The sequence below is a fragment of the Grampus griseus genome (assembly GCF_964374135.1).
Source record: "Grampus griseus genome assembly, chromosome: 15".
In the NCBI taxonomy this organism is placed as follows: Eukaryota; Metazoa; Chordata; class Mammalia; order Artiodactyla; family Delphinidae; genus Grampus; species Grampus griseus.
The window spans coordinates 80,744,505-80,759,238 of record NC_139009.1 but is presented as its reverse complement, the minus strand read 5'-3'; the positions used below and the strand labels follow the sequence as shown (position 1 = coordinate 80,759,238).

Below are 14,734 nucleotides of genomic sequence, written 5' to 3'. Positions count from 1 at the left end.
GATGTCAGCACCACTATAAAAAGCAAGTGGGCCCGTGCCAGGAAGTGCCTGTTCCAACTGTAGAGCCTGCCGGCATCCAAGAGCTAAGAAACTGGTGTGATGGGAGCAACACTTCTCAATTCTGAAAAGTGATGAGAAGGTCTGCTCATCACCCCACGTCTATCAGATGAGCAAACGCTACACAGCCGCGATTCTGGCCTCCAGAAAACACGCTAACACGTCCCCTTGCACATCCTGGGGTGGGGCTCAGGAGTTTGGACCATGTTTTCTATCAAATATTCACAATCTTATTTCTATAATTAGAATACTTAACCAATTAAGTAAAGAACTGCTTGCCGAGAAAAAGAGACTATAAATTACACTAACCATCAGGAGAAATAAACATTCCACCTGGTGAAAAAAGACAACTTTATTTTGCCAGTATGCAAAACGCAGACCAGCCACTGTCCACTTTGCACTTTGCGACGGGAGATGGTTCTCTAGCTACTGACGGGGTAGCCCATGGACCCCCGGCACTGGCATCCTGGGAGCCTGTTATAAATGCAGAATCCCAGATCTGCTGTTCACGAGACTCTCTGGAGACTTAGAAGCACACTGGCATCTCAGAAGCTCTGCTCTAGAAGAATCATGGTGGGGGCGTTTCAGACTTTCCCAGGTAACAAGCATCCAGCTCGGGCAGGTCCCTAAGTCCCTTCAGGCAAACACGGCCATTTGTCTTAGAAATACACTTAGATCTGTTCTTCAGATTCAAACCAAACCCAGGGCACCATCATCTTGTCATCACTCCTGTAAACCTGGCTGCTTCCCAGCCAAGTTTAGGGACGGGTTCCTCTGTGCTGTCCCCACATTAAGGGGTTACGATTTTCTTTAAAAGCTGAAATTCTATTATAAAGAGGGGAAGGAGGGAAGAATCTGAAGAGAATAAAGTAATAGAAAACCAAAAAAGTCACTCCATTTGGAACCAAGAGGGAATGAGTTAAGCATAGTCTTCTAAACCTACCCTGAAAATGTTTTGAAAATCAAGTGGCATCTTTCAAGAAGAAAAGATGTGTCTATATTTCACTTTCGCTTTTGAGGCTTAAAATGGAGAGCTCCACTCAGACAATTCATATGTAAACATAAGGACCGCTAAACAGTTAAACCGGGAAATCCAGAAAACCCTGCCTTGCTTTGTCTCAAGGCAAATGGCCTGCATCCTTTTGGCCATTTCACTGATGCTAGACCAAGATGAAGAAATAAAATGAACCAACAGCCTGTGACTTTGTCTCTCCTGAATTTCATCCTACAGCGGTTGTTTTGGCAGATGACACCATGGAAGGAACTTTCGATGCAATTCACACATTTGTCTTCTCAATTAAGATCTGAAAACTCCATATTTGAGAGAACTCACACCTACATGAGAATCTATTTTTAAAAATCCATTAGCGTGTCTGTCAGTGGTAATATGGAAGTGACCCTAGGTTCCAGATTTCCAGCTGGGAAAATGAGAGCGGGTGAGCCATGGTGGGGTTGAGAGCGGGCACCCACCTTTGTACTGATGGAGGTCGGTCAGGTTCTCCTGGTACGTGAGGATGATGGTCTGGTACTGAGTGACGATCTGGCGCCGGAGGCTCTCCCAGCAAGGGGACAGTTCCCCCAGCTCCTCCAGTTCACACACTCTGCAAGAAGACACACGCATCAGGCCATGGCACCGGCTCCCTCCCAGCAGAGGCTCAGGAGTCCTGACCAGCCAGGAGGACAGATGGATGTGGACGCGTCATGCCCAGGGGAGGCCCTGCGAGTCTGGAGGGGCAGCAGCAGGGCAGGACAGCAGACAGCTCCAAGAGCGGCTGTAAAAAAGGCAGACCACTGACCACGTGGAAACTGCACAGACAGGCTTTTCATAGCAACTCAGTCAAATGTTCAGGGAAAACTAAGTGAAGGAGTGAAGAGGGGAGTGGCTCCACCAGGCACCCTGGCGACCTTGCATGTGTCCAGAGGCCACAGGGGCGTGAAGGCTTGAACTGCAGCCTGAGTCTGACCCTACCGGAGCACAGGAGGATTGGAGCCTGAGGGCAACTGCTACAGGCTCTCCCCACCCCTCCATCCCCGCTACCCCCGGGGCTGTCATTTCCTCCTGGATTCTGGGAGGCGGGGCTTTCTGCCCTCACCAGAGCAGAGCTGCAGAATATAAAGCTGTCCCGCGAGCCGGGCTGCTCAGCAACGGGGGTCCCGTGGCTCCTGCTGTGGCCACCAGGCCCCTTATGTTTCACTGTCATCCTATTCGGGTCCGGGACAGGGACCCTGGGAAGATGGCAGCTTTAGCTATCGTTCCCTTTACTACCTGTGTAAGTAATGAACTGTCTAGATCTAAAAGTGCATAGAGAAGAAGACAAGGGAAAAAAAGAATTTGTTATATCCACAAAAATGAAAGCAAAGCTGTTTAAGAACTGAAATATAAACTTCTTAGCTCAGCAGGAAATAAGAGCTACATAATCAGAATAATGAACACAAAAAATGGATTCAAAAAAAAGGATAACCATTTTAGGAAATTTAGGAAACTGGGGGGGAAAGTATAAAAGACCCAAAATCCTCTTCATAGGAAATCAGCAGTTAATCTCTGAAGTTGATTCATTAAGAGGGCACTCTATACATAAATCTAGAAATATAGCAGAAAACACTAAAACGGCTAAAAGTGGTTGTTTCTTGGAAAGGAGATCAGAAAGTTGAGCATCCCAACTTTTTAGCTTTTCGTTAAAAACCTTTTTGCGCTCTTTGGCTTTTTATACTATGCACGTTTTCCTCTACGGGGGGGAAAAAGCTAAGTTTATAGAAGTGTTTAGGAATCTACTAAATTTTCTAAAGTTAAAAAAAATTTTAAAGCCGTGCCATTTTATTATTATTATTATTACTAATCAACGAGGTTAACGTAAAGAACCCTTGGTGCAGGCAAGGCTGGGTGGGACCGATGTCCCCGTGCGTTGCCGGCTGAGTGGCCCCCCTCGCCTTGGGTCTGCAACCGAGCCTGTCTGCCTCAGCCACTGCGGGCCCTTCTCTCTCCGTGTCTCTGCCCGTGTGTCACGTGGCTCCTCCTTGTGCTTCGGGTGTCAGCTTAGTGTCACCGTCTCTCAGAGGCCTGCCCCGGCCACCCTCCTCCTTCTCACAGCCCCTTTTAAGTTCTGCACACCAGTGACCCGTCTGGGCCCCATGTGGCCCAAGTTCTGTTACTGACTGTCTCCCATGGTCCATCTCACTCATCAAGACCCCCGCCTCCCCACCACAGTGAGCAGAACACTGGCCACGTGGTGGGTGTGGGAAACAACAAAACCCTCCAAACCGACACAATGAATGAATGAACTCTTCCGAGTTATAGTGCACCGAACAGTGGGAAATTATGCGTAACTAAAAATTTAGTGAAACTGAAGATATATAGAAAAGTAGATGGTAGCTATGTAAATATATTACAAATATGGAAAAGCTGAAAGGAAGTTTTAAAAAATTAACTCTATGAAATATACACAGGGCTTCCCCGGTGGCGCAGTGGTTAAGAATCCGCCTGCCAACACAGAGGACACGGGTTCAAGCCCTGGTCCGGGAAGATCCCACGTGTCGTGGAGCAACTAAGCCCGTGCGCCACAACTACTGAGCCCGTGAGCCACAACTACTGAGCCTGCGCTCTAGAGCCCACGTGCCACAACTACTGAAGCCCGCACACCTAGAGCACAGAGAACAACAAGAGAAGCCACCGCAACGAGAAGCCTGCACACTGCAACGAAAAGAAGTCCCCCACTCGCCACAACTAGAGAAAGCCCGCGCACAGCAACAAAAACCCAACACAGCCAAAAATAAATAAAATAAATTCATCTAAAAAAATAAAAAATAAATAAAATATACACACATAGGGGGATAAAGCAGCTCATTGCATTATTCTTCCCCTTTTTCTCTAAGTTCAAATTTTTTTTCAAGATAGAAAAATTAAAACAAAATAGCTGTATTAAAACAGTAGGATCTGGCTGCACTGTTTTCCTTCATGCAGCTGCTGTGTTGCACCTACGATTAACACTGCTCGATGGCAAGGAGCAGAGGTGACTCTTAGGCGGACGGGAGACGTACTCTGCAGTGCCCGGACCTCCCCGCAGGCTGCTCCCCGCCTCAGGACCAGTGAAGCAGGCCCCGGGCTGAGAGACACAGAGGATCAGTGTCCTGATGGGTCATCCTTAGCCCTCTGGAGCCCAGACCGTAGGAAACCATGACCCAGGCAGCCGCAACCAGAAAGGGACCAGCTAGTCTAACTTTCTCAAGGCCGGAGGGGAGGCGAGGGGAGGGGAACCCGTGCTCAGCAGGGGCACAGCTGGCGTGTCGGGCACACTGTCTCGTGACGTCCTCGCGCAGAAACCCCGGGACACAGATGAGCAAACTGAGCCCAGGCCGCGCAGAAGGCAGGTGGCGGACGCCGGGCGTGCGGCCCATGTGAAGCCAGTGCTCACCCACCCCGTCCACGGGCCTTCCAGACGGGAGGGGCAGATGACAGGGGGCCTCACCTGGCCGCATCCTCCTCCAGCAGGAGCTTCACGAACTGCCGGGGCACGTGCAGGGACAGCACGCTCTCTGCCATCTGCTCCAGGATCCGCAGGTGGTTGCCCTCGGTGGTCGGGAACCGGTACATGCGGCAGACGGCACCGCCAAACACTGAGGCGGGAGGGCGACGGGCCGCAGTGAGCAGGCGCAGGCCACCGCGGGGCCCGCTCCCCCCCGGCCCCCAGGTCTCCTTCCTGCTCATCTCCAGGGAGTTAAAACACTTAAACCCACACCCACGGAGTGACCGAGCCCAACACCATCGAGACAGAGCAAAAGGAAGCAGGAGCCTCCTCCCCGGAGGGTCACGAGGTCCCGACACGCTGCCACAAAGGACAGCACGCTGATGTGCAGAGAGAGGTGACGATGGGCGTGCACAGCCGTGACAATCAGAGCGGGTGGGGAAGCAGACCACGAACCCACGTGGACACTCACGAGTGGCAAGGGTACCGACAGAGGAAGCTGCTTACCCGATTTCAGTAAAGTGTCTTTTCGTAACGAAGCGTATTTGGATCGGATTCCCAAGGCCTCGGTCAAGCTCTCGTCAACAGGCAGAACCATCTAAAAACATGTACAGAAAAGCATGAGAAAACTGTGACTGACTCCAGAGCACATCACGTCATAAAAGAACCCTTGAAACTAACATCCACCAACAACTCTACGAGGAACGCACAGCCAGACAAGTGAGGCCCCCTCCCAGGACGCTGAACATACTCCGCCCACACAGCTTTCTAGAAATGCACAACTTTCGAAGTCACTTCCCCTTGTCTTTGAGTGTTCTGACGTGTAGGATGAAAGGGCAGTGGTAGACGAGGCCCACGAGTATTTCCACAGCTGACGTTCAGGTTCATTTGGGGTAAAATGAGAGATCTCTGTATTTTACAATGACTACCAGCGTTTGGGCTCTGAAATTAGAACTGTCGTTTGAGAGTGTCTGGGTGAGCGGCTGTGCATCAGAGAGGGTGACACGGTTGGTGGGGGGGGGGGCGCCGGGCACAGGTGTGAGACGGGGCCCAGGCGACTGTGAGGCAGAGGAGTGTCTGGGAGAGGAAGACCGTGACCAGCCCTCAGGGTGACCTGGGTCTCACTCCACACCCACGAGCCACCTCTGCCCTCTGCACTCTGGAGGGACGCCGGCGTGGCCTGGGGCAGGGGCAGGGGCCTGCTTCTCTCTACGTGGAGAAGTACCTGGGGGGACTGGCGCGCCCGGCAGAGCCCGGCCTTCCCCTCCCCACAGCTCACTGGCAAAGTGTGTCGGGACAGTCCTCGACTCCTCACAGAGAGGAGCAGAGTGGTGTGCTCACCCTCCCGTTGACGGTGTCCAGAGACCGGGTCACGGGGGGCCGCTGGTCTGACTTCTCCTCCATCTGCCAGCCCATCACGGTGATGTTGCCCACGCGGTCGCTCTCCGCAGACCTGCAACCGGCAACGTGCTTCGGTAAATAGCGCCGTGACTGCGCTTCGTTTTCTGCTTCAACACAAAGCACAGCTTCCTGGATGGTCAAGGGGTCCTGGGGGTGCCAGGATGGGGCCAGCTGGTGGGTCAGGCAGCAGTTACCGTGTGCACAGGCTCCGGGGGAGGCAGGTGAGGAGATGGGGGCACAGAAGAGAGCTGTGTCTGAGAGGAGACGATGCCCCAGAGATGGGTGGCGTGCCCGGTGAAGCGGGGGTCAGGGGTAGCCAATGCCCGCTCGGGAGGCTGGCGCCCATCAGCCCTGGGCTGACCCCGCCCCGGAGAGTGATGCGGACACACCTTGCAGTCGGGACTGGAGAGCACCTTCTTCTGGCACTAGACCCCTTTTCTACTCGTTCCCACCCCACCCTCAAGCTCTGATTAGCCTCAAGGCCTAGGCCGGGACCCCAAGTGAGCTGAGGTCACCCAGGATTGCCCAAAGCCTCTGAATCCTTCATGGTATGGCTGACACCACCCTAGCCCTGGTCCGCTTTACCGCTAAGACCCCTCAGGGTGGCTGCTGGCTGCCTGGGCCCATCTGATTCATCCAGGGAAGCCCCAGTGAGTCCTTGATTCATTCAGAGATACCTGAAGCCTCTGGCTTTTTTATCTAAGCTGTGGGGCTTAGCCAGGTTCTACATTTTTATGTGGTCACATGCATCCACTGATCATTTCCTCTGACTCACTCTCACGGTTCTCGTGCCTGGAAGAGTCCCTTCCCAGGCTCTCTGTTCGACGGGCATCTCTAGCTCCTTTTAAAAAGGATGATGGGGCTTCCCTGGTGGCGCAGTGGTTAAGAATCCGCCTGCCAGTGCGGGAGACACAGGTTCGATCCCTGGTCCGGGAAGATCCCACATGCCGCAGAGCAACTGAGCCCGTGCGTTACAACTACTGAGCCTGCGTTCTAGAACCTGCAAGCCACAACTACTGAGCCCACGTGCCACAGCTGCTGAAGCCCGAGTGCCTAGAGCCCGTGCTCCGCAACAAGAGAAGCCACCACAATGAGAAGCCCGCGCACCGCAACCAGAGGAAAGCCCGTGCGCAGCAACAAAGACCCAACGCAGCCAAAAACTAAAAAATAAAAAGTGCAGGCTCTGGAATCAGACTGCCTGGATTTGTACGTGGGCTCTGATAGTTCTCAGCTGGATAACACTGAGCAAGTTAATTAACCTCTCTGGACCTCAGGTTCCTAATATCTCCTCCTAGGGTTGTAGTATTAGGCGAGGTCATACAGGAGAGCACACAGTAAGAGCGTAATAAATGACTATAAAATGTACATGTATAAAAATTTAAAAATAAATAAATAAAAAGGATGATGCCCACGTCTTACATTTAACCCTAATCCAACTAGAATCATCTCTGGCGTATGATGTACCTGGGTGTTCTTCTCTAACGGCCCCTCCCCCATGCGACCCTGATTTTTCTCCCCGAGACCCCTTCCTCGTCCTGAGTCAAGCTCTCCACATACACAGCAGGGTGAGCCCTGCCCAACGCCTTCAACTCTGTCATCTCCGTATCTTCAAAATGTCACACTACTAGCAGGGAATTCATCTTCTGTGTCAAAATCTTCTTTGCTATTTGGGACTATTTCCCCAATTTTTACATTATTTTGAAAAAAAAAAAAAAAAAGAACACTATGTCAGGGTGGGAACTGCCCCTAAAATGAATCTGGGAAGGACCGACACCTTGACCCCAACATAGTGGGGTCCCCCCCGCCGCGCCTCCCTCCCCACATTCCTTCCTTCCACAAATATTTATTGAGCAGCAGGCACTGTTCTAGGTCTTGGGATACGAGCAAAACCATGGAACATCCCTGCCCTCTGGGAGATCCTATTAGGGACGGGACAGATAACAGCAAAGTATGTTTGGTATTATTAGATGTATACCTAGGTTTTCCTTCGGGTCTGCATACTTCCTATGAACACAGCACATTTCCATTCCGTGACAGGCCCTCTGACAGGCTTTTTTTCTCTCTCCTCAATGACAACCAAGTCCCTGCCCAGAGTCTGGCCTCTGGGGACACGGTGCTCTCCCAGTATAGGAAGTAGGGCCTTTCCCCATCTGTCCCTGGACCTCATAATTCCAGATCCTTGCAAAGGGACAAAATTTAATACCAACCTTAGTGTTAAATACAACCTATGACGCCTGTCCTGGAGCAGATCTTTGACGACAAATGTTCCAGAGCCCAGCAAGTACATCTGAGGAAGAGGGGGAGACAGCATTAGTGCACCTGCTTTGCCTCTGCTCCAACTGCCAGGCCCTGGGGAGTCCAGCTGGCTGGTTCTCTCAACACATCTGACCTCATCTCAGTAGCCCAATGGGGAGGCTCATAGAGACGTTCCCAAAGACAAGTACATTTGGACATGAATTTGTGAGCCAGAAGTGAAGTCAATCTCGTGTTCACCTCTCAAACGATTACAGAGCTTTAAAAAAAGGGAAGAATATCCCACGAACCACAACATGGTACTTAACTGTTCCCTGAGATCTATCCTTGACATCATACACGGAGAGCTTGATCTGTGTCATCTGATTGATGAGAGAGTCTTGAAAGAAGGCAATACTGCTTAGAAATATAGGATCGTTGGTTCCCTAGAATAGAACAAAAAAAAAAGAATCAGAATACAGAGTTGGATTTTTTGAACTGGTTGCTTCTGAAACACACCAACATTCTCAGAAGGAGAAACTAACGTTCTTACCAACTTGGATCAACACAAGTGCGAATGGGGCTTACATGGATGCATATAACCAAAACACTGTTTTCCAAAAAGGACAAAGTTTTCTGGGCCCAGATACAACAAACAGACCACCACACAAGCTGGGCCCACAGGCTCATTCTAAGGGTTCCTCCCTCAGTGGGAAGGATTTTCTAAAACTGAGTTGAATGTCCACATGTATTCTTAGTCTTACAACTTCACTTGAGTTATGCATTTGGATCTACTACTGTGGGTGATTCCTTTAAGATGTACAAAGGCAGATGGAAGAGGATATGAATGGCCAGAGCTGGTTATTTCCAGAATCCTGGGTTTGGAATAATTACGGTCCGGCTTTCTTAGGGCTATCCTTTTCTGAGGACTAGCTGCTAGTGTCTCAATCGTAGGTAGCTACTTCCTGGCAGCCCGGCCTTGCCCCGCAAAGCGCCGTTACATCAGACTCTCTTCCTCAGGTGGTGGTTAGCGATCTCAGCCAGTTAGCGGCTCCTGTCTGTACCTGCAGCTCCAGCTCCAATGTCTCAGCGCCTGCTGGATAGTGCCCGCCCCCGGTGTCCTGCTGGGGCCGCAGCCCCACCCAACCTGTCCCTCCATCCGCTGGTTCGGACCCTCTCTGACTCTCTGGCCAAGGAGGCTGCAGACCCAGGCACCTGCTTTGGTGCCTTCTCCTTTGTTCTCAACCACCCAGCGTCGATGCACCCCCGCCAGTTCCCCCTCCAGAGCCTCCCTCTCGTGCCCCCTTCTTTCCACTCCTCCCTGCTGCCAGCCGGGCCCCACAGCACTGTCACTCCCCCAGCGACCTCCGACCCGGCGCCTCCCTGAAACACACCTGCGGACAAGGCTGCCCCGCCCGGCTAGACCCCCGCTTCCCTGCACTCCTGCTCTGCCTCTGCACACACTGGACAGGATCAAGTTACTCTCCAAACCCACACAACGAGCTGGATGGGACCTCGACCTCCGGGTACCGTCCTCGTCTCTCTGCTCTAACAGAGACCACACTCTGCTCTGTCTGCATGAGCCACGTTCATTTCCGCCTCCTCACCCACAGGACGGTAGACTCCTTGAGGGCAGGGGCGGGCCTCAAGGGTCTTTGCATCATCCACAGCACCCAGCACTAGGCTTCCTACGTAGGCAGTGCTCGACAAATGCCGAGAAAACAGAATTGTTGGCCTGAACTTGGAAATACATTTCTAAGAGAATGAAAAAGTGTCTTGTCTTCCAAAATGTGAAACTGGGAGAGAAGGGGAAATGCAATTTGTTTGGTGGAGAGTGCCAGGGAGGAGATACTTCACACCTAGAGGCTCACGTCACCAACAAAATCCAACAGGAGCTCACACCAGCCAACTCCTACACTTAGTTTCATAACTTACATGATGTGCTCAATTATCGGAAGAAATTTTGTAAACTTCCCCAGGCGAACGCAGATCATTTCATTTAACGTAAAAAGTAAACACATAGCACGCATCTCAAAAGAATATAAAAATAAAAACCAATAAAAATAAAGGTATGCCTAGTAAGAGGGTTGGTTAAGGGTTAACGCTCTCCAAACTCTGATTAATGAGCACGACTGTCCACAAGTAGCAGCCAACTGGAGGTGACAAGGAAGAATCGGGTCTTACCTCTTAAAAGGCAATCAACCTTAGGGGACCCACTGTTCAAAAACAGCCTGCCAACAATCAATAATAACTGTAAGGGATATGGCGAATATAAATGCCACCCGCGTGAGTACGTGTGATGCAAGATACCAATGTAGCTGCAGCTACAGGTGCTCAGGCCACTGAACAGCCCTCCCACCAGGATCAGAAACACTGTCACGGAGCCGCCGGAGGCCAGGGGCCAGCAGCACCCACCTCAATGATCTCCGTCTGCGCGTGTTTCGTCCAGAACGCCTGGGGTGGGGTGGTCACACTCACTGCTACAAAGCTATTTGGTTTTCGATCTAGCGACGGCGTATGCAGCTCACTGCAAGCTACAGAATTAAAACAACAGAAGTAAAATAAATAAAATAAAATAGAAATGAATCTTTAAAATCAGGCTCTAGTTAGTTCTCTGTTCCAAATGCATCCAAAGAAAGAGAAGTAAATGCACTCAAAGGGATGAGATGATCACAGTGTCAGTTGTCACAGGGAGGTGATTTTTCAGATTAGAAGCAATCCCTTCTCATTCCTCCCCGCCTTCCCCAGCCCCCAGGACAGCAATGCAGGCACTGCCAATGGAAGGCTCTCTACGTCCACGGAATGGATGACATAGGAAGGGTCTGACCCATAAAGTCTGACCTTAATAACTAATTGGAGCTAGGCAGCCACAGAGTTGATGAAATCAAGACCCAGCTACACACACCCGCATCCAGGACTTCCGCAGCCGTAGCTTATGGTGTCCCCAGATCTGTGTGTGATGTATGTTGGAAGCAAATTAAAATTCTATGGCAAAATAAACAAAGCTTTTTTTTTTAAGGAAGTCATTGCTTATTTATTCTCCTTATAAGACTTATATCAAATGTAAGATTACTAAACATGTGACTTTTCAGAACAAAAGGTGCCCTGCAGAACTGTTTCAGTTAGAAAATGTACTAAGCATTTTGAAAGACTCAGATAACTCTATCATAGAAGGGACCCACAGGAAAAATGATCATACGTCTTTGAATCTAACATGCTATCTGTTGTAAAATGCATTATAAGAGAAAAAAAAAGGCCCACTGCCATTAGTCTATGATATGACACTGATTGTAAGACACTTTCTGATTAAAGATATACTAAAAGATGAAAAAATACCCACATTGTAACTGATGAAACATATGGTAAATCACCCAACACTCATAAAAAGAACTGGCTTTTCTGGAGGGGCACTGAACATGCCCCACAGTGTTGCAAGCCTTTGGTTAATTCCCAGAGTTCGGAAACAATTGATTTTTTTAAAACAATTTATAATTTTTAATTTTTATACAATTTCTAAAGGTTACTTTCCATTTACACTTATTACAAAATATTGGCTATATTTCCTGTGTTGTACTATACACCCTTGAGCCTATCTTACACCCAGTCGTTTGTACCTTCTACTCCCCCCACCCCTGTATTGCCCCTTCCAGCTCTCCCTACTGGTAACCACCAGTTTGTTCTCTATATCTGTAAGTCTACTTTTTTTTTGTTATATTCGCTAGTTTGTTGTATTTTTTAGATCCCACATATAAGTGATATCATACGGTATTTGTCTTTCTCTGTCTGACTTATTTCACTTAGCATAATGCCCTCCAAGTCCATCCATGTTGCTGCAAAAGACAAAATTTTCATCCTTTTTTATGGCTGAGTAATATTCCATTGTATCTGTGTATATACCACATCTTCTTTATCCATTCATCTGTTGATGGGCACTTAGGTTGTTTCAATATCTTGACAATTGAAACAATTGATTTTGACCATTTTTCCACTGTCTTTATGAAGGAGAGGATTTTTAGAGGTCTTTATTCCTGCTCTCATCATTCTCATTGATTTTTAAAATGCTCACTGGTGATTTAAAATTCAGAAACTGATTTTTACTTCTGCAAATTAATTTACTTCTGAAAATTAATCTCTTTGTATTATCTTCTCATACATCTTCATGGATTTTCATTACTTATTGGAATATAATAAAATACAAAGACCTTGGGTTTTCAGTTCAATGAGTTTTGACAATCATATACACCCATGTAACCCTCATCAAAACAAGATACCTTTTCCCATCAGAGAAAGTTCCCCCCATACTTCCCAGTCAATTCCCCTACTTCTGCAACCACCTTCTGATTTTTATCACTTTTGTCCATTCTTGAATTTCACATAAATGGAACATTTTTAAGATCCCTCTGTATTGTTTATATACCAATAATTCATTCTTCTTTTTAAAAATTCATGAATTATATTCCATTGTATGAATGTACCAACATTTACTTATCAGTCCTGCTGTTAATAGATATTCGGGTTGTTTCCAGTTTGGAACTATTATAAATAAAGGTGCTATAAACATTCTTACAACTTTTTGTGAACATGTTTTCTTTCCTTTGCCTAAGTACCTAGGAGTGGAATTTCTAGCTTATAGTAGAGGACACACTTAGTTTTGTAAGAAGCTGACAGTTTTCTAAAGTGGCTGTATCATTTTACAATCCAACCAGCAATTTACATGAGTTCCAGTTGCTCTGCATCTCACCAACAGTTGGTGGGGCTCGTCTTTATTTTAGTTGTTCTAATGGACGTGTTTTAATTTGCACTTCTGTGATGACTCATGATGTTAAGCATCTTTTCACCATGTGTTTATTGTTCATTGTTATAACTTCTTTTGTCAACAGTCTGCTCAAGTCTTTTGCTCATTTTTAAATTGAGTTGATTTTTTTTTTTAACTGTCAATTTGTAAGCATTTTATTCTGGATCTGTCCTTTGTCAGGTATATGTGTTGTGAATTTTTTTTTCCCAGTCTGTGGTTTATTTATTCATTTGTTTAAAGATTTCTACAGTTTTTTTTGATTTTAGATTTTTAATTTTAGAGAACAGCAGGCAGAAAAATGTCCCTCCCCCTAAAAAGTATCCACGTTCTAATCCCGGGAACCTGTGAATATATGATAATAATAGGCAAAAGAAGACTTCATAGATGTGATTAAGGTCATGGAATCTTGACATGAAAAGATTATTCTGGATTATCTGGGTGGGCTTAGTCTAATGACATGAGCTCTTAAAAGTACAAGTGGAAGGTGGAAGGGTGAGTTAGAAAGATGTGACAATAAAAAAAAGAGAGACAGGAGAGATTCTAAGCATGAAACGCACTCAACCTGTCATTGCTGGCTTCGAAGATGGAGGAAGGGGCCACAGCCACAGAATGTGAGTGGCCCTTATAAGTTGAGAACAGGCCTCAACCCGGTAGCTAGCAAAGAAATGGGGACCTCAGTCCTAAAACCACAAGTAACTCATTCTGCCAACAACTTGAATGAACAAGGAAACACATTCTCCCCTAGAGCCCCCAGAAAGGACCGCATCCATGCTGAAGCTTTCATTTTGGTGTTATAAGATTCTAAGCAGAGACCCAGCTGAGCCCTCTGGGTTTCTGACCTAAGGGAACTGTAAGATAATACATTTGCGTTGTTTTAAGGTGCTATGTTATGGTCATTTGTTATGGCAGCAATAGCAAACTAAAACAGAGAGTTGGTACTTTCTGCCAAGAGAGCTCTGCCTACCCTCAAGTTGTGGTCGTGAGTTATTTATTTTCTTCCAGAAGCCTTAAGGTTTTATTATTTTCTAAAAATTCTATTCTCTTTCTTCTATGTCTGCCTCAACAGAAATCAGGGATTTGACTGTTCCATTTGCTCTCCCTCCTTTAAGCTACCCCCATCGGTGACCCTGGTCTGGTCTCTCTCGGCCTACCCTCTCATCATGCGAGGTTAGAACAGCCGAGTCTCTCAAGCGTGAGTGATGGCAGGTAGGTTGAGACACAGCAGGTGGCCCAAGGCTGGAAAGACTGATCATCAGCTCAAAGGCGGATGAGCCAACTGCCACCGTCAGAACACACCTCCCCACGGGTGACATTCTCTCCTGGCCTCGTCCCCACCCAGCCTGTCTAAATCTCACGCAAGGTTTAATTCCTAGCTCAGTTCCACGGCTTCCATGAAGCTTTCTCTCTGCAGCCCACAGTCACGTCTCCTTCCGTTTATCACTTACACGTCACTCCTCTGGCATATTTCCATAGAAACCATTAATCTCTGATATGTGGGTCTTGTCTCTCCAACCAGAGCATCTGTAGTCCCAGCTGAATAAATGCTATTTACGTAAACCGGTAAAACATATTTCGAGCGCATATCATCTGACTCAGCAATTCTATATCCAAGAGTTTATCCTAGGGAAATAATCAGCAAAATATATGAAAGATCCATGTACAAGTACGTTAACTGTGCTGGTGTGTTTGTAATGGCATATTGGAAAGACCCAGATGTCCAGCAACAGGAGACTGGTTAAAATAAATACGGCACAGCCATACAAGAGATTATTCTATGTAGGCATCTAAA

General features: G+C 47.9%; 1 protein-coding gene across 2 annotated transcripts in view; it reads right to left on the bottom strand.

Annotated features, from left to right (window-relative positions):
• INPP4A (inositol polyphosphate-4-phosphatase type I A) overlaps positions 1 to 14,734 on the bottom strand; it is a 54,952-nt gene that overhangs the window by 36,718 nt on the left and 3,500 nt on the right. For both annotated transcript variants that reach the window (XM_082672062.1, XM_082672063.1), the window contains exons 3-9: positions 10,566 to 10,684; positions 8,480 to 8,596; positions 8,126 to 8,205; positions 5,859 to 5,970; positions 5,025 to 5,115; positions 4,521 to 4,668; positions 1,528 to 1,658 (exon numbers count right to left, since the gene is read on the bottom strand). In XM_082672062.1, the coding sequence (XP_082528188.1) occupies positions 1,528 to 1,658; positions 4,521 to 4,668; positions 5,025 to 5,115; positions 5,859 to 5,970; positions 8,126 to 8,205; positions 8,480 to 8,596; positions 10,566 to 10,684 (798 nt within the window). The remainder of the gene's footprint in view (positions 1 to 1,527; positions 1,659 to 4,520; positions 4,669 to 5,024; positions 5,116 to 5,858; positions 5,971 to 8,125; positions 8,206 to 8,479; positions 8,597 to 10,565; positions 10,685 to 14,734) is intronic.